Source organism: Anabas testudineus, chromosome 21 (assembly GCF_900324465.2).
Source record: "Anabas testudineus chromosome 21, fAnaTes1.2, whole genome shotgun sequence".
NCBI lineage: Eukaryota > Metazoa > Chordata > Actinopteri > Anabantiformes > Anabantidae > Anabas > Anabas testudineus.
In genome coordinates this window covers 18,136,355-18,160,152 of record NC_046629.1, presented here as the reverse complement: position 1 = coordinate 18,160,152, position 23,798 = coordinate 18,136,355, and the positions used below count along the sequence as shown (strand labels likewise).

General features: G+C 40.9%; 3 protein-coding genes across 3 annotated transcripts; 2 read left to right on the top strand and 1 right to left on the bottom strand.

The window, feature by feature from the left end:
* The first annotated feature begins 263 nt into the window (after positions 1 to 263).
* cryba2b (crystallin, beta A2b) lies at positions 264 to 6,283 on the top strand. Its single transcript, XM_026376613.1, has 5 exons — positions 264 to 528; positions 4,077 to 4,264; positions 5,066 to 5,207; positions 5,453 to 5,595; positions 5,909 to 6,283. The coding sequence occupies exons 2-5, from the start codon at positions 4,107 to 4,109 to the stop codon at positions 6,054 to 6,056; spliced, it is 591 nt and encodes a 196-aa protein (XP_026232398.1). The 5' UTR covers positions 264 to 528; positions 4,077 to 4,106; the 3' UTR covers positions 6,057 to 6,283.
* Positions 6,284 to 10,277: 3,994 nt separating this feature from the next.
* On the top strand, positions 10,278 to 13,791 carry fev (FEV transcription factor, ETS family member). Its single transcript, XM_026375873.1, has 3 exons — positions 10,278 to 10,326; positions 11,007 to 11,078; positions 12,065 to 13,791. The coding sequence occupies exons 1-3, from the start codon at positions 10,278 to 10,280 to the stop codon at positions 12,604 to 12,606; spliced, it is 663 nt and encodes a 220-aa protein (XP_026231658.1). The 3' UTR covers positions 12,607 to 13,791.
* A 5,821-nt stretch (positions 13,792 to 19,612) lies between these two features.
* cdk5r2b (cyclin-dependent kinase 5, regulatory subunit 2b (p39)) lies at positions 19,613 to 22,687 on the bottom strand. The gene has a single exon (XM_026375897.1). The coding sequence runs from the start codon at positions 22,432 to 22,434 to the stop codon at positions 21,538 to 21,540; it is 897 nt and encodes a 298-aa protein (XP_026231682.1). The 5' UTR covers positions 22,435 to 22,687; the 3' UTR covers positions 19,613 to 21,537.
* Between the last annotated feature and the right edge of the window lie 1,111 nt (positions 22,688 to 23,798).

The following is a 23,798-nucleotide window of genomic DNA, read 5'->3' as shown; positions in this document are numbered from 1 at the left end:
GAGGGTATGTGTGTGTGTGTGTGTCTGTGCTGCCTGTAGGCTGTGTGCTGTTTCCTTTGACAGTTACTGATAATGAAGAGCCATGCAAATGCCTGAGGCCGACTCCCTCTCCTGGTTGGCTACTCCTAACCTTTGCTCTCTGACTTTCTGCTGGTTGAGTGTTACTAAATGAAAGCTATGATAATATTTGATATATCAGAAAAGGGAGCTCTGTTAGTTTAAGGCTGTGATTAAGGTTCTTAGTTTTGTCTGTCAGGCCCTTTAAAGGTAACATTGCCCCCCTCTCCCACGCATCTGCTCATATACCAGCTTATCAACTGCAGTGTGGGTTTGTGCCTGTCATCACAATTCAATACTGATAATTAAAGGACACTAGCACAGAAAACATCATAATCTCCATTTTCTCTCCTTGTTTCCTCTGGGCAAATCCAGCTGCTTGGGTGTCATTGCAGAGATCAGCAGGGACAAGTGGAGGTGGTACGAGCAGATGTCCTGCTCACATCATCCTTACCTGGATTAGTCACCACGGTAACCTTCCACCTGAAGAAGGGCATTTATTCAGCGCAATCTGTGTGTCAGTGTGTGTGTTCTTGCATGCAAACACATTAGTGTGTGTGTGTGTGTGTGTGTGTGTGTGTGTGTGTGTGTGTGCAGGTGCATTCACTGACTATTCAAATAGTTCAGACTCACACTGACCCAGAAAACAAGATCTCTCTCAGCAGCATTAGCACACTTCCTGCACTGGAACTGATCTAGACAAGTACAAAACATGAGTATATAATATAAACAGATAAACATAGGATGTTTAGTATTAATTAAAAATATGAATTATGTAAACTGCATAAACCTACATAGATACTACTATCAGTATCACTACTACTACAGTTACTCTAGTTATAGATACTATAGTTGATTTTTAAAAACACAGCATGTTTGCAAGTATGTGAGCTGCATTTCACAAAATGACCATTGCTGATATAACAAAATGGAAAAGCTTGAAGGTAAAGACAAAACATTCTTTACACCATAACATTAATGTTTTCTGTGAGACCTCACTTAAGCCAAGTCACTTATGTAGTCTTACAATTACTATTCATTGTTGTTATTACCTTTGAATTGACAAAAACCATAGTGATAAAGGTATTAGAGTGCACCTGATCTTGTGAAATGATCTCATGTGCTGTGACAGTTACACTACCATGCAGGACAACAATCAGATAATGGCTCCCAGTATATGGCTGTGATCGAAAGTTTGCCTGAGTTTAATGTAGAGGTGAACTTTTGCCCTGCGCCAAACATAAACCAATCTGGAAGCAGAAAAACATTAAAAGACAAATCAAGTTGCAGCCTTTTAAAGTCTCCTCAAAACACCCTGAAGCTAGTGGCAGTATATCATGAATTCGCCGTTGGCTCCAATGTGTTAGAGAACCGACAAGTGATCAGTAGAGGTGTCACATGAACAGTGTGAGAAGAAATGAATAAATTTTCTATACAGCCAGATAACGATTCAAACTAGAACAGTACTACCTTTGTACTGGACCTTACTATCCCTCACATATGCAAATCCTCTCAGCTGTATTTAACAGGGAAATTAGTCACATTTGTGTGTGTGTATATGAGTGCCTGCGTGTGTGTGTAGACAAGTTTAAGGATGTTTATCTTCCTCTCAGACCTGATAAAGGAAAATGTGTATGTGTGTATGTACATTTTCAAATGTGTATACCATTTATCACTGAGCTTAGCTGTGAGCCTAAGCATTACATAAACACACACACACAAATACACACACACACACACACACACACACACACACACACACACACACACACACACACACACACACACACACACACACACACACACACACTCACACAACATCTGTGTCTATATAAGGCTTTCCTTTCACCTGCCCATCACCTGCTCCGGGGGCAAGTAGGGTGACACACACACACACACACATGTAAAGAGACAATGAACGGGTTAACAGAAGACAATGAAAAAGCTGTTCATACAAGTAAACAGCTCTCACATGCCCACAGGTGCAACACACACACATACAGACTGCACACACACAGTCATAAACAAATGAGCTGAGTCCTTTACTGTATATTTAGTAAGAAAGGGAAGTTGATTACCTTTAAATGTCCTCTGCGCCGTGTGCTGATGATCAAATGTTTATTCACTTGTATGTTAATACAGTAAGTCGAGCGCCTTCGTTTTACAGCTGTGCTACCCTCTTTGAAGATGTTGCCACTAGATGGCAGCAACGATGAAGGGAAAAAATACACAACTTGACAGTGACATAGTGAAAAAGTGCAAAACAAGCAAATGATAAAACAGAAAAATATCACAGTCAGAATAAAGCTCTGACATGAAAAGCCTGCTTCTTAAACAATGGATGAGACCCTGAACTAACAGTTTAGTCAGCAATAGATACACACAGTCCTCACTTACTGTATCATCATCATATACTGTATTTCACTCCTGAATGGAAATATATGCGATTTATTATATAAATGAAAATATGTATCTGAATTGGTATTAGCAGGGATTTGACTGACCGAAAAATACAAATATATTGACAGACAGAAATATAGTCCCAGAGACTGCCTGTTTACTCTCAGCTAGTCCTTTTATTTAAATACCACAGCTGTCCTTGCTGAAAGATCATTATTTCCTGCTCCTCGTTTCTATAAGCAGAACTATACGTATCAAAGTCCAGAATGGCAACACAAAGCTGTAGGTACTGAATGTACCGCCACTAATACTACAATACTGTTACACTGTTTAGCTGATTCGTGAGATATGGACCTCCTCTGGATGAAACTGGCACTTTACTCACTCTGTGGAATGCCTTGGGCCCTCTTCCCACCTCCAGCTAGGATCCCGTCTACCTATGGCAGACAGAGAGGGAGAGGGAGAGAGAGAGAGGGGATCAGCTCCCAGAATGTGTCTATTATCCTGCCACTCCAATCAAACTGTTGTGTCAGTGCGTTACCATTGTATAGTCCTGGGTCAGGTTGCCACTGACCATGGCTGCCATATTGATGACTAAGTCAGTTTGGGGCTCTGAGTACAATGGTGCTATGGAGCCTCCACAAAGCACGAGGCTAATGCTCCCCTTTCAGCCGGCCCACTCAGCTGCTGAGTGTGCAAGGCTGCTGGGCAAATGGAATGGCGCAGGTCCAGGGGGCCCGGCCCTATAAAAACACAGGCGAGGGTCTCTTCCCCGACATTGATTATACTGGATCTGTCCCACCTCAGTACCGTCTGTAAGTATATCAACACACTGCCTCAGACTTAGCTAAGAAACTGCGATCAGGGGACAGCTCTGTGTACTGGGGTGGAGCTCGACACACACCAAGATGCAGCTCAGAGCTGTGGATTTGATAGATAGACTGCTATGGGTAGACTTTAAATAAGGCTTGATTTGCGAAGAGCAAAAACATGGAAACCACCTTATACTTGGGCTTTTGGAGTAAATGGGTTCATTCCTATAGGGAAATGTGGCAAACCCATGCCTTGCTGGGTGCCTTTTATTATTTGATTGAACTACTGATAGTTAGAAACAAATATCTAAAAGAACATATTATTACCCTTTTAAACTATCACTCACAGATATGCAGTTTGTTGGCGGTGCACTTGTACTTCTATAGCACCATTACACGGTAGAATTATGGGCAGCAGACACGTCTGTGGTTCTTGATAGAGTCTCCTCTACTCAAGCAGTGGCAGATCTGCACTGTGGTGAAATGGAAAAATGATGAATGAGTAGATTTCTTACAGAGACAGCTTTGGAGGGAGACCTTAACAGATATTTCTTTACAGTTACAACTATATAATGTTACCAGAAAAGTACCAGTGCAGCACGATTTATTTTATGTTACTACTGAGTACTTAAACTTCTAGTCGTGAGATATTTTCATCAGCATTGTATGGTTACGGTTGCTCCCATCTGTCTTGAATCACCATTAAGGATGCTCAAGACGTTTGCTCCACAAAAACATTTGTTTGTGAATTATGACACGTGTGCAAATCTTGCTGCTACTTATCACTGTGAAAATCTCATTCTTCAGAGAGTAACCCCCAAGGGAGAGACAGCAGCCATGAACACTCAACAGATGGAGCAGATGGGCCAGTTCAAGATCACAGTCTGGGAGGAGGAGAACTTCCAGGGAAAGCGCTGCGAGTTCATGCTGGAGTGCCAGAACATCATGGAGAGGGGCTTCAACAAGATCCGCTCCATCAAGGTTGAGAATGGACCGTAAGTTTACGTTGTTGTTTCTCTTTTGAAAGCTCTGGTCCTGACATGATTTCCTCTTCTGGATTTTTTTGGCCACTGTGGATCACAATGAGACTATTTTGTTTCTGTTTTTTTTAACATAGCTGTTGTGTCAAATATGAATGCTTAAAAACAGTGTCTCTAATACAATCACAGTATTTGCTTGCTATTCTAATTTTATCAGCTCGAAGAACTCTTATTAAAGCGGACACATCTCAAACACTGACTGTAATCAACTGTAGAAAGGACAGAGCAACAAAAACATAAAACATAAATTGCCGCCTACAGTGTTATTACACTGCTAGTTGGCATGTATCGTTTGCATGTGTGCGTGTGCATGCATCCATGTGTGACCTTGTTGCGATATGAGCTGGCTGTGTGCAGCTGCCGGCTGTGAGCTAGAATGGCTGACTGACTGACTGACTGACTCGTGATCAGATAAAAAGCCCTGGCTGCAGCAGCAGCAGCAGCAGCAGCGGCAGCGTTGGAGGCAGGAGCAACAGTATTTTGTGTTTGCTTTGTGCTCTCAGTAACAAAGGGAGCTGCATGCTCCTTTCCCTCGAGGCCGTTCTGTGGGTGTCTGAGCTCTTTTGTTGAATGAACATGGCAGTTTCTGTGTCGCTGCACTGTGCAAATTCTTTTTGTTGTTGTTATTTTTTGGTCGTTATAAGTTTATGTGCATAGCTTCTCTTTTATGCTTGTGCTCTTTAAAAATATTATTTATGTTCTTTCATTTTACTTTCTCTTGGCCTCAACACTTTTCTCTTTGTTTCCATCCTACAGTTGGGTGGGCTATGAGTACCCTGAGTTCCAGGGACAGCAGTTTATCCTGGAGAAGGGAGACTACCCTCGCTATGAGGCTTGGAGTGGAAACAGCAGCTACAGAACCGAGCACCTGCTTTCCTTCAGACCCATCAAGTGCGCTGTAAGTTTCCTCATCCACCCAGTCAACCGGCCAGTCTATCAACTAGCATCTTAGCTCTTAGGTCGACCTACCCTGTTTAATATAGCTGCTCTACTTGAACCAAAGTATTGAAAGAAATGGCTTTTGCAATCTCCCCACTAATCCATCTAATCATATCTAAATATTTATATCAGTTACCTCACCACCACCTTGCCCAAATTGTGGCAGCACCATCATGCCTTTCCCCTCTGTCTCTTTCTCTGCAGAACCACAGCGACAGCAAGGTGACCCTGTACGAGTGTGAGGACTTCCAGGGCCGTAAGTTTGAGGTGTGCGATGACTACCCCTCCCTGCAGGCCATGGGCTGGTGCAGCAAGGAGGTGCCTTCTATCAAAATCAACTCCGGAGCGTAAGTTATACCCTGTGCTTCTCTGTTTTGCTCTTTTGAGTCTTCAGTTTAGTCGTCAATGCGGTTTTCTTTATTGGCGTTATTTTAGTCAAAAAATATTAAATATTTAACTTAATTTCAAATAATTCTGAGGTAAAATATAGTTTTGGCAGTAAATTAAAGGCACAGCATCCTGATGAGGTTTGATATGATCAAGTAAAAATACAAACTAGCTAACTAATAATGACCTCTTCCTACGGACCCTGATGAAAATACTTACTTGTTATTTAAATGATCTGCTGGCCTTGACTCACCCCCTCTCTCTTTTTCACAGCTGGGTGGCCTACCAGTTCCCTGGTTACCGCGGCTACCAGTACATCCTGGAGAGAGACAGACACCAAGGCGAGTACAGAAACTACAACGAGTACAGCACCCAGGCTCACACCAACCAGGTGCAGTCTATTCGTAGGATCCAGCACTAAGCCTTCGTTCTGCCTGCCTGACCCAACCTGGAAAGAAAATAAAAAAACTCTCCCTGAACCCCTTCCTCTACTTGAACCCCGGACAGACCACTGTTACAGAACAGTAGATGGACAACCTCTTTCTATCAATCTGTGGCTCTGCGTGTATGGATATCTAAGTACCTACTTCTACTACCATGCTAAAGCATGTTCTTGAAATAGGAAATAAAGGCTTTTCTTCAAAACTAGCGACTGTCGGTATTCCTTATTTTCTCTTACAATGGTGTTTTAATAACTCAAATAAACAAATAAAAGAAATGAAAGAATTGGCTATATAGAACTGCCACTCAATTTGCACCAGTAATCAAATTACAGGCGCACAAGCATGGCAGAATTAGAGCCTCTATGAACTAAACTATTAGAAAGGGGACATACATCATTTAGCCTTCCAGTCCATACAGGGAACATTTTGATTCTGTTAGGCTGTAGGATGTGTAATATTGTTCTTGTCCGACTGTATTCTTATTTCAAATAAATAATAGCACGAGATAACATTTGCTTCTATTATTTGTTCTTTGACTCTTCTTTGGCACAGTTTGTCAAAATGGCCGGTAATAAAAAGCCATTAAAAAAAAAAAGAAGCTTATAGTAGTTTTCCAATTTGAAGCCATATGTTTTCGATTGTTGATAGTCTAGTTCAGGAGACATGTAAATCAGGATAAAGAATCATTTTCAGACTTGACAAATGCCATTTAAATGGAGCTAATCTTCCTTTGAGTATTTGATGTAGCAAAGCTTAGGTGTAGCTTTAACTAGTCAGTTTCACTTCTCTTTCAGCAGTTCAGAAGAGGCCAGCAGAGGTCCTCTAACAGACAACAAAATGTCTTCCATGTTGTGCTCCTAATTCCTGACAAAACATTCTACACATTCACTGTCCAAGGTCCTGAACTAATAATAACTAATAACAGACTTATTTTTTCTCTATGATGAACTGTTATTTATTGAAATAAAGTCCCTTTTCTTTCACAAAAAAAAAAAAAGGTTGGAACTTAATAAGATATAAAATAAGAAATCACCACTCACTACACGACAACAGGAATGAACCATTTAGTGCCGTTTACAGCTTCTTATCAGACACATTATGGATTTAAAATAGCTATAATTAGTCTGTGGTGGATCAGAGTGGTGTGAAAATGGCAGGCAAATGATGCAAAGTGTTGCTCTGTTGACAGTCTGTATAGCTGCAGTCCGTCTTCTTCTGCTTTCCCTTTTTTTTTAACGACAAATACAGGATACCGCCACCTGCTGTTACAGAGTGTTATTTTCTAGTGTCACTATTTTGCCAAATAAAAAGTGACAACTTTGCCATTTATTTAGACATGAGTGGAAAAGTATATCTACTCAGTCGAACACCTGGCTACCCTCTATGTATTACTAATTATTTAAACCTAGATGAATGATGGATTGTTCCCTTAATGATGAGTGATTATAAACTTACATGTTATGTTGAGCAGTGTAACATATATTAAAAGTGAAGTAAATTATCTTGATTATTGAATTTATCATTACAACCTGAAAGCGTACTCCATATGAAGACTCTCATAGCTTAGCATTTGTTTGTGTATTCTAATGCGACAGCGTCATGTTTACTTTAGTCACACGCCGGGATCCTGGAGTGTGTTTACCTCCACACACACCCCTCCTGTCGGTCCAGGACGTGGGATTCCGTGTTACACACCCACAAACCTGCACCGGCTCACAGGCCCACACCCACAAATCCAGGATCTTTTAATAAATGTGTAACTATGCACACACACCTTTCTCAAATATACATTCCTCTGCAGACTGATTAAAGAGGCTGCACTCACAGCAGCAGTGACACTTGAGTAGTGTAGCAAGTTGCAAGCTGGGTTACTTCAACCAGAGTTCAGAACACCCAGGTAGGTCTGAAACTTTAAAGAGAAACTTTGAAATTCTTTTTCCTTATAGCAGCTGATTTTAAACTGAAGTAGAAATTGATTACCATATTGATATGCTTTGATGTTTTTTTGCTTGAAATGTGTCCTGATGGTTTACATCCAGCTTAAATTTTAAATATGATTGAATATGAATATGAAGTTTATGTGGAAGACTAGTGAAACCTAGCAGCAATGTTTAGTTGTATGTATTTGATTTTAACCAACTTTTAGAACTAAAAACTAAACCATAGCCCAGATTAATATGGTAAAATGATAATGTTTCATGGAAACTAAATAAACATGCGCTTTGCTCAAAAATGTGCATTTCTTTTCTTTTCTTATCTGTGGATATGTGGCCACATGCTAATCACCATCTAGACGCTACAGACCTACAACTACATCAGTGGACACAGTCTAGCTTTCGAGGCTTGTTTTAAGTTGCCTGCGACTTTTACTTGGACACAGGCAGCTAAAGCAAGTCTGGGACGCCAGAAACACAACTACAAGGCCAAACCCCTGGGGTAGAACTGCAACTCGTGAACACTGGGGAATCCAGTCCAGGAAAAAGGCACCAAACAAATCCAGTATAAGGTTTTCCTTTGAAATCTGCATTTACTAATTACAGTTTTACCCCATTCATCTGAGATGGAACTGCAACTAGAACAAACAAAGGCCTAAACCATATGATGACATCCGCTTTTCCAAAGTCTTACTATGTGAGATGTGACACACTGAGAACATACTGTACTATTAATTAATCCCAATTATCTGTCAGCTACTGCACAGCTCTACCTGAGCTGTATTTCTGTCTGTGATCTCTGTGCACTTGTGCATGTCTGAGCTCAGTCAGTTGACACGTTGTAGAGGGAACACCAATGTAAACAGATTATGAATGATTCAGTTCAGTCAGTCTAGAGGGCCCGACAGGAAATAGCTAAAGTTAGGGCCCTTCTTTTTGGTGATTAATACCAATATTGCATTTTAGAACAGGTCAGCTGAAACAAGCTCACTGCAGGGAGGCATATCTGCCAATTATGAGGCCTTTTCCTGTACTCTCACTCGCGCATTTTATCAGCTTTTGCTTTCGTCAGATCACTTTCAGCTGAGTTGTGGACAAGGAGGGAGGAGTAGAGGTATGACATAGAAGAACTGTCTGGGAATCCAACCAGGGACACTGCAGTTATATGGTGCACATTTTAAACAGTGAGCAGTAATGCACTTTTTTTTAAAAGATATATGAACAAACTAAATTATCTAGACTGCATCTAGATGTGCACAGATGTCCCCTTTCTAACACGTCCTGTGTTGCTTTAATCATTCTGAAGTGTTCCATCATTTTTGTTTCTTTTTAGAGGTCTTTAAAATGCTACAATAAAAGTATGGTTGATCACATGGAGTGCATTTCATTCATGTTATTTATCTGTTGGTAATATATTGCATTATTTGAATTAGATTAGAAATATTCTGCATGTCTGTGTGAATGGGTTAGTGACAAACAGTCGTTATTTCATCTGTTGCCCTGTGACAAATGGTGTGTAGAGAATGTACTGGAGCAACGTATTAGGCCTATAGAAAGTGAAATATACACAAATGTGGTTCAGTCTGAACGGACAGAACAAAACAGTGCCATAAAGCCTGCACAGCCCACTGCTGCGGAAGAAGAAGAAAAAAACAAAACAAAACAGAAATGACACGATCACCTCAGTGATCACATCAGAAACCATGGTTTTAGAGTTACAACCTCATTACCCTCAGATTGAGGCTATATAACGTTAAACCCACAAACAGACGGCTAGGTGGGCTGAGATGTCCTTGTTTTCTCATGTGCACTGACGCGTGCTTTTCAAGGTAAATATTCTTTTTCCAAAATGAAATAGGCCTTTGTTGTTTGCCGAGAGGTAAAGAGGCGGAAAAGTGAGGAGGATCTGAACTGGTTTCCATGTCAAACACTTCAATTCACCATAGAAACTCAGATCTTAACGCGGAAACTTTATTAAACTGTGATGGCGGATTGATAAGGGCCGAATTTCTATCGGCCTCTTTTTATTGTGGGCACCAGGCGGGCTGACAGAGGTAAATTGCTCTTTTAATTAAAGCAATGCACCAGGGGAAATTGCTGTCTGAATATTGTCTCAGAGATGGGGGCCAGTGACAGTTGCCTGGAAACTTCAATCTGTCCACCCGCATTTATTCCAGATCACAGTTATGAGATAAAGTTTAATAAAAATCTTTTCCTGCGCCACCAACGAAATGAAATCCAACCCTTTCTGAACAACCGAACACAATGAGACAGGACTGCGGAGGAAACCTCATGTTCAACATGTATCTCTCAGGTTCGTCACTTTAGTCCAGTAAAGAGTCGGAGGAATAGTCTGTTATGATATCATTTTCAAAGTCCTGCTGGGTGTCGGTGTCCCGAGGCGGGGATACTCCGTGTCCAGGGCACAGCATTGTTCAGTCTTTTCAATCTGAAAACCCGTCTGCTCTTTTGTCGGAAATCGGAAATCCTCTTTCCTGGACGCGTTTCCTGGCTTCTCCCGGAGGAGCCGGCAGAGACGATATGCTTCGTGCATTAGACTGCCACCGGACCGGGACACCATTAGGATTAAAAAAAAAAAAAAATCTATTTTAGCTTTTTTGCTGAGATTTTGTGATTTTTAAAATTTATTTAAATATTGAATTCTAGTTTGCGTCGGGCTGGTCTATCAGAGCATCCTTTAACATTTTATAATAGCTGTTTCTCACTGAGAGGTTTCTTTAACAAAAAAGAAATTCATCTTTAGTCTATTCACCTAATCTGTTTGCTAGGAGGTTTTTCTAGAAGATTCTGGACATAACTAGCTTTTTTGTTTTCAATGCAGTTATTCGTGATATTTCTGAAGTGTCATATGAAACCATATAGATATCAGTTTTACACAGGATGTGTAAAACGTGTAAAAAGAAAATAATGATCGTGTCTTTGGTTTTGTTTGTTTATTTGCTTATTTTTCTTGTTTTTACATTTATCTTTCAGATCCAACAGAAAATCTGTTGAAAGACACCAAAGGAACATCGTGGGGTCCAATAAATACAGGAGTGCAAAAAGGTAAGAGACGTCTGTCAGGACGTGATTTAACCTACGCTGAGAAACAGCACTCTCCAACATGTCCGTATTTAAAATGAGACATTAATGAGAATTATTAATATAGCAAAGAGGAAAATAAAGAGTATAGAGACAGTTCATGTAACGGAACGGCTCAAACAAAAGAGGAACCAATAAATCTCAGCATATTAATGAAAATAAAATAAAAAGAATTGCCTATGATTGTTATGGCAGGACTAAAAACAACAACAACAAAAAAAAACTAATTGCATTTAATTTGTGGTTCTACTATAGATCCAATTGGAACACAATAAAAAAAACTAAGTCTAAATTCAAATAATAATAATAATAATAATAACAATAATAATAATAATAATAATAGTTTTACAGACAGACAAATAGCTCTGTGTATAATAACACAGGAGAACATGTATCAGTAATGATATATTCGATATAATAAATGAAGCGCGTTGAGATAAAAAAAACCTCCATTCCGTCACATCCTGTTCTCATTGATCTTTGATTACACTGTCTTGATATTCACGTCTTTTAATGTCAGAACAATGATAAAGAGTTTAAAACGTTCTGAAAACCATAAATGTAAAATTAAACATGTATGAGAAACTGCAGACTAACGCATGTGTCCACACCCAAATTATGTTCCCACAAAGAACATATATGTTTGCGGCATTTCACAAATACCCCGAGTTTTCATTTCATGATATGACCTAAGCTGTGTCAAAGCCGTGCGTAAAGTATCACATGTAAATTTGTCTCTAAATGCATATTTTTCTAAATGCAATGATTAGTATATCATTTATCAGACACAATAATTTGTGCTTTATTTATCAAAATCTGCTGATGAATGACAATATAGTATCTGATAAAAAGACACCGCCTTTTGTTAATGGTCTTGAACGCAACATAGATGTTAAAGAGTTATCGTTTTTTTTTTTTTATATCTCTGCTTTGCATTTCTCTTCACTCAGGCAGTGGGCAGATTCAGCTCTGGCAGTTCCTGCTGGAGCTCCTCTCGGACAGCACCAACATGTCGTGCATCGCCTGGGAGGGCACCAACGGCGAGTTCAAGCTCATCGACCCGGACGAGGTGGCCCGGCGCTGGGGGGAGCGCAAAAGCAAACCCAACATGAACTACGATAAGCTGAGTCGGGCGCTGCGCTACTACTACGACAAAAACATCATGACAAAGGTCCACGGCAAGAGATACGCCTACAAGTTTGATTTCCACGGCTTGGCGCAGGTGTGTCAGCCGTCCACTACGGAGCAGGCCATCTACAAGTTCCAGGGGAACTTCTCTCCCATCCCTTTCTCCGGGATTTCCAAACTGAACCTCGTGGCTCCCGGTGTGGGTCCGTCGGGTTTCTCCTACTGGCCTGGCTCTCCTCCGGCGGCTCTGTATCACAGCCACAATCTCCAGCCTCCAGGGCCCTTTGGCACAGTGTCTCAGTCGCACATCAGCTGTGTCAACAACATCAACAGTCTGACTAACATCAACAACCACTACAACTGACTGTTGATGTGTCTCTGGAAGAATATGAAATTCTCAAATGACACTGGGTTGATGTCTGCTGGACTGGGCCAAAATTGACACGATTTAATAAAAATTAAGGGTTTCAAACGACGCGCAAAGATTATGTTATATACATAATGTTATTATGTTAATTATTATTAACATGCACACTCCACTTTTAGATGCTGTTGATCGACAGCTGTAGACAAACAAGACAAAAATTTAGATCTCAAAAGAAATAAATAATAATGCCCATTTTAAACCTATAGGCCGAGCAAATTACGCACCGAGGTTTGAACTTATACGCACGACATTACAATATTCCTATTTGTTCTATTTTAATCACTACACAGTTTGGCAGTACGTTGTCATTACGGAGAGGGTCGCTGTTGAAATTAATAAATTGTATAATAATATTAAAAATATAACGATAGGCAGATTGTCTGTTTTAAAGCAGTTGCCAGTGATCATTCTTGTCGGTTCCGTTTCTCATCCCTTCGTCTCTGAATTCTGGTTTAGTTTTTTTCACAGGTAGGTGTGTTTGAACCACACTGGGAGCAAACTGCAGGCTATAACTGGACTAAAGGCGCCATCTCGTGGTTAAATAAAAATACTTCGTGGAAATACTTCTGATGCTGTGGTGGGTAGCACTGTTGCCTCACAATTGCAGTAAAAGGACGTGGGTTCTGATCTGGGCATCTGTGAGGTTTCCTCTCACAGTCTACAGAAATGCAGTTAGTCGATGACTCTAAATTGCCTGTAGGTGCAAATGTTTGTCTGTCTCTACTTGTTATCCCCACCATTGACTGGTGACCTGTCCAGATTGACCTCTGGCCTCTTGCCAGGTAACCACATCCTTAACCACAACCAGAACCATCAGAACAACCCCTGTAAAATCAGTCACATGTTGCTTTAACCTGACATTAGATCACAAGCACCATTTTCCTTATAAAAATAAAAGTTTCACAGAAAAACACAACTAGTACAATGAAGACTTGTAATTTGTGTGACACAGGCATCAACGTGAAAAGTAAGAGATACTGTTAATCTCTGACCTACTCTGTAAATACTGTGGGGTAGAAACAGGCTCAGGCTATTGCTGCTTTTTAGTGATTTTCAAGTAAATTAGAATGCATTCATTCACAAATGCTCATACTGTATCAATGAAAAGCAAATGAAGTAAATAAAAACAGACTGTTATAAACAGCATGTATCAGATTGTCTTGAATTATGTGTCCAAACTCTTTTTTTGATGTGCAACATTGCCTCCAAAGTCTATAAAACCCAGTAGAAACACTTCATCAGAAGTGAGACCTACTGGTGAAACAAAACAATTGCATTTAATTGCAGTGTTTCAAAAATAGTATATCTATACCCATTGACTGTTTTTATAGATATATATTAAATATTCTATATTTAGAGATCTATATTTATAGACATATAGAGCTGTGCCAAAATCTGTCCATTACACACATTCACACCGATGGGCGAATTAGAATCACCAATCACCAATTAAACTAACTGCATGTATTTGGATTACCACACTGGAACTGGGAGTGCACGTAAAGTCCACATTCTGCAAAGACATATGACTGGTCAGTGGCTGGGGTTAAGGCAAGGTAGGGTTCAAGTTAAGGTAAGGGGATTCAGTTCTCAGCAGGCATGCAGAACAATAGCGTTAGCTTAGATTTTGTAGATGCTGTGCCAAAATGTGAAAATGAAATCTTGTCGGCCACACGGAGGCGCCATAACTCTTCCAACACAAGAGCATTGTTTACATAACTGGGTAATAACAGAGCTGGTCAAATATAGAACATAAAAGCATCTGCAAATAGCAGATTATCCCCAAACCTAATTTTGTGACATTGCAGGTCTACAGAGAATTAAGTACTTGGGGACTGATTATCTAACAAAGGGACAGGTATGTGAGTTATTACCCAGCCTCCAAAAACAAAAGCAGTGGCTTTTATCATTCTATGATATGCAGACATTCAAATTACTGTGCAGTGATAAGATGGAGTTGAACCTTTAACACTGTGTCACTTTAACTCTGACTAAACAATCACATTCAGAAACAGGAAGTGTGTGTATGTGTGGGAGACAGAGAGACAGAGTGGGAGTTACTCATTCACACTGACAGTTTTTGTGTGTGTGTGTTCTGCATATCAATAGAAGAAGGCATAGGGGTTGCTATTGAAAACTGAATCTCTCTCTCTCTCTCTTTCTCTCTCTCCCTCTCTCTCTCTCTCTCTTGCCTAAGTCTTTTAAACCTTTACATTCACCAGATTATTGGCAGCCTCCCCCAATTCCTCTCTCTCTCTCTCTCTCTCCCTTGATGTTGTTCACTGTTGATGACTGGGAGTGAAACTGAACAGGGACTGTGAGTGAAAAACCACGACCACTGCCTGAGTAATCCTTTATTAGTGACCCTTAGTAAGCTAACTGATGCACTTCTGGATCTAACTAGTAACTCACGTCAGCACTCTGCTGTTGTCTCACCTCCAAAAGCCTCTCTCACTAAAAAACAAAACAAACACACATACATTCACCAAATGGTCAGAAGTTTTGGCCTTTATCTCATCAGAGATCACAGCTCTTGGTCTTCCATTTTATTGCCTACTGTTTTGGTCTTCCTCCTCTTTTTTCTCACCCCAACCGGACGAAACAGATGACCGCCCAAACCTTAGAGAGTAAAGCAGCTGTGTATCACACACAGCTGCTCAAACTCAAGTGACATTGTTCCATACGATACCTCCTGTGTAAGTGAGCATGTGGTCAGTCACTTCCACAACATTGTGCTCATCACTGTCTCCTCTGTCAGCTACTCTGTCGCTAATCTGATGCGCCTGTTGTTGTGCACCCATCCTCTCACTTCTTCTTGCATAACAAACCAGGTGGGTGTTTTCCCTGCTACAGCTACAGGATTAATAATGTGAATGTAGAAGACTGAGGAGTGAAAAGAAAACATGAGAAGGAGGAGGATAGAGAGAGAAGAGGAAAATATCGACTACTTAGCAGCACTTATGTTCTTCTTCAGTAAAAAAAAAAAGTCGGACAAATGAATGATGCTTGTGGTGGAAAATCCAGATACCTTGTCTCTGGGTGGACAGTCCGACGCAAACGTATGCTCAAAGTATTGAAGGGCACAATGATCATTGTCAAACTAGGTGTAAACCTTTGCTGTTTATTATTATTATTGCTGTGTCGTAAGGCAATTTGGAATATAATTTGTTTTCATAAGCTTTCTGTGAGAAGCTCTGTCATCTGAGCACTGAGAGCCGTCTAACTTTAACTCCAATTTAACTCTGACGACACAAGGACAAAACAGACATCAACAGATTTGTAATTCAAACTGATACTCTCAGACAGTGTGGATTAACAATTTGTAATGACAAACAATGTATACAACAAACACTGTTTTGTTGTATTTGCTCAAATTTTCATTATATTCTGACAGGCATCCACATATCATATGTTCTGTGCAGAAAAATAGGACTCTGTGCCCCAGGAGGGCAGGTTATTATTATTAGGACACAGGGTAAGACAGTCAGTGGGCTCTGTGTGACTTGTGTGAAGTGTTGCAGTCAGTGAGTCATTCTTCCAGCTGGAGAGAGTGGTAATGAAGGCTCAGCTAAATTAGAACAGTACACCTACATGGTGTTGAAATAGACTTGAGAATAAGAGGCTTGAGAGAAAGAGGTACGGGGAAAGGAGAGAGACCTAAAAAGGTTAGGAAGGGAGAAAACAGAGAGGTAAAAGAACACACTCAAGGACAATCTACCGCAGTGAATTTAGCCCTTTCAGTAGAGACACTCACCTGTAATCTGTAGGTGTCCCAAATGTGAATCTAGGACCAGCAGTAGCCTATTTTTCATGAAGTTATAATTTGTCAAAGACTTGAAATGTTCATTTGTCAGTTAAGATAAATGAAGAACCTCTACACCAAAATCCAGGTATATTACGTCTGTTCCATAAAACTAAATGGATGAATAATCATGTAGATTGATGCAGTGTGAAATGATTCACTGTCCAATAAGGAGAAAATAACAATGAACAGTGTGTAGGTGAGTCGTGAATGAAGAAATGAGTACAGTGCTATGGGTTTGTTACATATTACATAATAAAGAAATTCACAGTGTTATTTCCATGTGGTATTATGTACAGTGGATCAAACATTTCACTTTTCGATGAACTTGACAAAGAAGTTTGCTGAAGTCCTTTGGCAGAACTTACCTGCTAAGTGGCAGCCAACTGTCTCAATCTGCACCTCAACGCCTGAGTAATCTGGTTAAAGAGATTAATGGAGGGGGTGGTGTAGCAGGAGGACAGCAAAATAGACATAATCCCTATAGGGTGTGCTCTCAGTTGGTGCAGATTTGGTCATTGCTCCACTCAGATGACGATGGTGAAGTTTCCATGACAGGGTGACGTAAAGAAGCTAAGATACAAAACAACAGGCCATCTTTAGGTTGTCCTGCTTTGTCACCAGTGCTGGAGGAAGCACCTAGAGCCTTCACTTGAATTCACTAATGCTAATTTAAGTCATATTTTAGCTGTTTTGTGTTGTACTTCAGAACCTTATCACACACTTTTCAATGTAAAATCTCAGCTGGAAAAACGCTCCAGTAAAGAATGTCAGCATTGTACTTAAGTACACTCACATGAGTCGATGACTTATTACTTAATTTAGTTAATTTCTTCAGTCTTTCATTTGCAGTCATGGCAACAGATGATGACATTTAATGTAGCTTTGTTTTACACCATCTCACAACCCACACAGAGCAACAGACTCAACTGAGGGATTGTACATATAATAGAAAATAAAAACTAATAACAGCAATCTAATATCAATATTTGATGCATTCATAAAGTCATACAGTGACTGGGTCATTTTCTCCTCTGAGTCAGTGAATGTAATGTGATTAATAATATTGTTGCTATTGTCCTGTGTTTCATTACTGCTGATTAGATAGAGAAAAAAGTGCCAAAGCATAGGTAGCTAAGAAAGAACAGTGTGTGAATGTGGACACATGCCTGGACCAACAGACGTTCACAAACACCGTGTGTGTGTGATTGTGTGTGTGTCTTCTAATGATCACTGCAGTGTGTTGTGCAGTGGTTCTGCCCACGCTCAGCCCCACACAGCTCACTTTGTCCAGCTCTCATTCACTTACCTACCCGTTACTATAGAGACACAGTGGAGAAGAATGCAGAAAGCAGGCTGGCAGACAAGAGACCTGGGTTGAATCTTAATAATGAAGAGAAGGCTCACAACACTGCACTGGGAGCCAGTTACATAATGCCGCAACAGGACTCTGCCATGAACATAACCTGTGAAGACCGAGAAAGGAGAAGAAAAAAAAAATGACGCTATCACAAGAAATCTATTTTAAACACAGTGGCGCGTTGTTTAAAATTGATTCCTTTTGACAATTAATTACATAGTCGAAACCGATACATCAGAATATGTCTGTCGTCAGTTCACAGAGAAGAGATGGTGTGTGAATTTCAAAGATATTTTTACATTAAATACTGTTTTTATGCTGCTAGTGATAAGGTGGCTCTACCACTTTCACAGAAGCAATAGTGTGTGCATTAAGTGTGCAAAAATATACTACAATGTGCAATAACTGTAAATGAATTCATGGCCATTTGCTGTCATAATCAACTAGAAAGAGCTCATTACTTCATAGGCTAAAGTTTCACATTTAACATGTTTAATTTGGGAGATTTGATTCTATTCCTTGTCGTCATCAGACTGGCATTTGATGTCTGTAAATGAAATAAGTGAAAACCTATCTGTCTCCCTCTTTTCCATCTCTCTGTGTCCTCATTTGCCTTGTTTTTTCCCACTTTCCTCCACCCTCTCCATCTCTGTCTCCCTTGTTCATGTTCTCTTTCTCTCATTATTTATTTTTTTGTCATGTCTGTCTTCCTCTCTTCATTCTCTTGTTTGTAAATGGGTACTGTATGTCCCTGTAAAACACATAGAGAGGCAGAGAGAGAGGGAGAGAGAATCAGACAGTTGTGAGACTGCAGCAGATTCTAACCAATCACATGAAGGAACCCTCCAGCCCACGTGTCTTATTCATAAAACCAGGAGGAAAGCCATACCAATCCAGCTCCATTCTGTCATACAGTAACCCATGAATCTAGCCATGTTCTCAACCACAGAAGCTTCTCACATTACGTAGCATGTTTTGATGCTAAATCAAATGAGGCATAATTTATATGTATTCAATCTATTTCTTTGTACGTCTCAGAAAATCCTTCTCAAAAACATGTGAGTGAGAGACCATTACAGCAGAGGGGTGCTTGAAGATTGCTTCTTAAATTCTGAGCTTTTTGCAACGAACTTTCTTAGTGTTCGGTCGCCTGTGCTCCCTTTTCATTATGTGGCCCCATTTGGAATACCCAAGACACAGATGGGATGCCAAAAATATCCTTTTATATGTGTCAGCAGCCTTCATTGTCCTCAGTGCACGACACTGCTACACAGCTAAAGCAACTGCAACATGTTTTAGGGAAGTGATGCAGCTACATTTTTAGAGGTTTTAGAGACATTGGTTATACACTGTACCTTTGTTATTTTAACTTATTATGTTATTATCTGTACATTTTCCCCTACAGTAGTGACCATATGTGATAAATTGGCTTGTTTCGGGGCAAAAAAAAAAAAAAACGAAAAATGCAATGAGTTTCAGTCTTATGGCAACCTATAGTAACATCCCCCACAGATCCCAGTAAGCATATTCGTCATGGACTTATTCCTATTACATAACCGTGTCTCAAGGGTTCCCTTCAAGTCAAGGATTAGTGGGTGTTGTGAGTGGATAAGAGGCTGTCCATGTTAAGTACTGCTTTAGTAAAGTGCAAGGTTTGTACAAACACGACCCATGAGTGTATGTGTTCATGCGTTAAGCAATACACAGTAATGTACACAGAGTATCATTGAGGAAATGTGTCGAATGACCAAAACAATGCAAGAGAGACCACAGATCCTACATAAGTTTGGGTTTATTTCATCATAGTCACCATAAACAATAACTGTATTGGCCTTTTATTGACATGTAGAGAGAGTGAATGCAACTGTGGTGCAACACCACAGACAACAGGCGCATCTAAACATCCCTTTTCATAGCTGATATATAGGAAAGATGAGCTGTACAAAAAAAAGATCTACAGTAGTTCACAGATGATCAGCCTAGAGCAAGACTTGGTGACAATAATTGCAAACTTAACGCCAAAGACTCCAGCGCCTGAAAGGAAACACTGGTACATGACCATTATGTTACACCACTGTGCAAAAAACATCGAAGGTCTGTGCAAAGTAGCAGCATTATATTCCACTTTCCAAGCAATGACTTCACGACACGACAACACAATGATCACTTAGAAAGACCAAAATACTAAACACTAACTGTCACGTTTTGTCCTATTTGTTTGGTTTCAGAGTTGGAGTCAAATCACTTTTACCTTTAGCTTATGCAATGACATATATGTGCAAACGATAGTCTTCTGTCGCTTATTGATGAGACCTTTTACATTCAATATTTACATGATAGAGGAACATCTATCCTGAATTGACTGAAGTGAAACAGAACTGAATCCGGTAAACCAAGACCCAACCGAGGCGTATTTACAAAACACCGTTTGACCACTGAGCTCTATTTGTTTTTGTGATGCTTGAACTACATCATCTGCAGCCACCTTCAAAACAGGCAGAGGAAAAAAAAAATAAAGTGGAAATTCCAACATCTGGGATATGTACATGTAAACCATATAGTTTCAGGCCAAGAATATAGAATAATTGGCACAAATGAGATTTAAAAATAAATCTCTTGAAAAACTTTACATTCCATCAAGTGTCTAGTTGCCCTCTGTAATATGTTGCCAAGCAATACATCACAACGGCCAAGGTGTATTTAAAAACAATACACAACAGAGGCCAAGGGTCGATAATTTGCTGTTTGGCCATCTATGGGCCTATTTAGTGCAGTTTATCACATTCCAAAGGGAAGATCCACTCTTCACTTATTTTACATTCCTTTTACATACCCTCATGTTCGGCTTGAACCAACAACCCATTTACAGGTACATCACTGCAGTATAATGTTGGTAGGCAACAAAACGTGGTTGTTGACATGATCAAATTTGGTGCAAGAAGACCTGAAAAGAGTTATATTCAAACCAGGGATTAAAATAGCCATACGGGCAGCCGTGGTGCTTTTACTGCACAAGAGGCCTATTAACATGTGAGCTCTGCAGATGGAGTCTAGCTTTTCACCCTATGATGGAGAAATATCTACAGTTGATATCATGCCTCTGATACCTGCTGCATGTGCAACAGCTTAACTTAACATTAAAAAAGCACAGTATACTGTACCTATACCTCTAAGTGTGCTCAGGCTGACTCCGACCTGCTTAAGGTGACTCAAACAGCAGAGTGCGGAGGGGAGAGAAATAACTGCAAAGGTCAGCACCTCGGACAGCTCCGCCTCTCGACTCCTCACAAACACAGAGCTATTCCTGGTCTTTATTTATATATTTATTTATTTATCTATTTAGCTGTTTGCTTCTCCAACCTCAGCTCACTGCGACATCAGCTCTCAAAGTAGGCTGATCATGAATGAAACGCAGAATGGGATTTGTAGATTTGTAAGTCAGTCCCCGCGTCACTCGAGGGACAAGACAAAAGAGGACAAGTTACCGTTGGCATGCATTTATGAAATCTCCTACACTGTAGCCTAAACACCATACTGAAGTTGTGTAACACCGTGAGAGACATTCAGCCTTCAGCGTTGGCTCTTACATTCAAAACCAGCGTCGTGTGGTTTTGCAAACAACATTCTTTTTTTATTATTTCTTTTTGTTAAAAAACAAAAAACAAAAACAAAAAAACAAAACACCAGTTTCTTGTTCGTTTCCACGTCAGCGATCCAGGTTTGACTCGCTGCTGTCTCGTTGGTTTTTGAGGTCCTGGAATACCTCGGTGAAAAACTGCGGGTCTGCGTTGAGCTGCAGCATTTTGGCACTCATCCTGTTGATGATCCGGAGGGACGTCTCCCAGAAAACGTCCTTGTTCGACTCAATCATGAACGGCTTGAGTGGGTAGGAGATCTCGTTGCCCATGTAGGAGTAGGCGAGGTAGAGGCAAGTCTGGAAGGTGCCCTGCAGCTCGGCCGGGCTGCTGATGCTGTCCGCTATCGTGTCTTCGCACAACAGGTACACGAACACCACGTTAGCCGGCGTGATGAAGCCCTGGTCCTGCCAGCCCTGCAGCAAAAGAGTCCGGTCGATGTTTCGGAACCACAGGATCACCTCTCCGCTGTTTAACTCTTTCAGTTTATAACACCTGCGGCACATAAAGTCTCCCAAGCAGCGCAGCAGCTCTCCCGTCGAAGCCTGGATGACAATCCTCCTCGGCGACACCAGAGACAGGCTGCTGGGCTGTTTCTGGACCGAGGACAGCCTCCCATTTTGGACGACAGCCTCGTTGGTTTGCGTGGGGACCGTGGGGACCGTGGGCACCGGGACTGGGATGGGCGCTTTGGGTTTCTTCTCTTCGGTTTGGTGCGTTTTCCTGACGTTTTCGCTGTTGAGCTGGGCCACCTGGCTGGACGGGAGCTCCCGGGTGGGCAGCGGGTTCGGGGTCACTTTCTTGGCGCTCTTCTTGGCCGAATTGGCCACCAGCTTCTTCCAGGAGAGAGAGACGAACATCGAGTGCCGTTTGAGGCTCTTGTCGTTTTTCAGTCCATCTCCTGCGATTTCGGCGTCCATAATAGATGCCTTCTTTGTCGCAGGAGATATAGAGAGGACGGTACCCATGACTGCAGAGGAGAGAGCCGCGCTGGTGTGGATGCTGCAGCGACTTTAACGCAGAATCTTCTGCAGGGTGAGAGGCGGCGAAGACCAGTCACGACAGCGACTGAAACTCCATTTACGCGCGTATTTACTCCGTGTGATGGCTCGTTTGGCGGCGCGGAAACGAAGCTGGGGCTGTTTTTCTTCTGGCGAAGTTGTATTCCAACAGATGATCTGTGAGCGCCTCAGCACAGAGACGCTGCGACACACAGTCCTACGGCTGCAGCCCAAGCGAAGATAAGTCGCCTTGCGTAATTCGTAAGTCTGAACGAACCAACAAGCGCAGCCACTGACAGGCAGCACAGTCAGCCAATGAGAAAGTCAATCAATAATCCAATCACCAGGAATGTTGTTTTTAGGCCCAGGTTTCCATTAATAGCCAATGCACAGGCAGCAAACACATCTGATGAGGTTCATAAGCTGGTCTGCTAAAGCGGACCTTTGGAAGATCAGTGTTGGTATGAGTGCAGTCACATCATTGCTCCTCAAACATTGTCATGCCACCAGAAAAAAAAGGTGTGCACTCATCACTATTTGTGAATGGTAAGGGTGTACAGGGTATTCTGTATTCATCCTGTTGATGATAGTGATTTGGGAGACACCATGTGCTACTGCTGTTGTACACTGATAGTTATTACATGTTAATGTAAACAACCCTAACCCCTTAGAATCTTTTATGTAGAAACGTTGTCATCATTTCCAGTTAGGTCTATTTAAAACTGTCACCCTGCTCATATCTGATGACTGAGACCCAAGATAAGAGATATTTGGAACTTCATACAGATGTCATTGACAGCTTCATAACAAAGCCAGCCCCTGCCAACCAAGACGCGAGGGAATGCTTCTGGGGAATATAGATGATTGAGATGTTTTTCTGTCTAGAATCACGCTACGACACCAGCTTGAGTTAAATTCAATATTTTACATTAGTTTATGGCAATGTGTGGAATATCATCAACAATCTCACCACAGACCTCTTTGTTCAAACTCAATAGCTCCATTGCTTCATTGACTTGTTTTACTGGAAACGTATCCCCACAGCTCAAAAGCACAAAACAACAAATTAGCTTCCATCTCACCATGAGGACGTCATTTTTCTTCATACAGGAATGCTCCCTGACGAGTTTTTGAGGTATTAAAATGTTCATCTTTAAAATGTGAAAGTACTGCTGCACGATCACTAGACAGGTCATGAAAAACTTAAATAAGACAATCGTGACACTGAGCTTGCAGATCTGCTCTATGAATGTTTTTTTTTTATGCCTGATTGTTTAAACACCTCCAAATCTCTTTTGGTCAGGACATGACTTGCAGGCTATAAGACATAC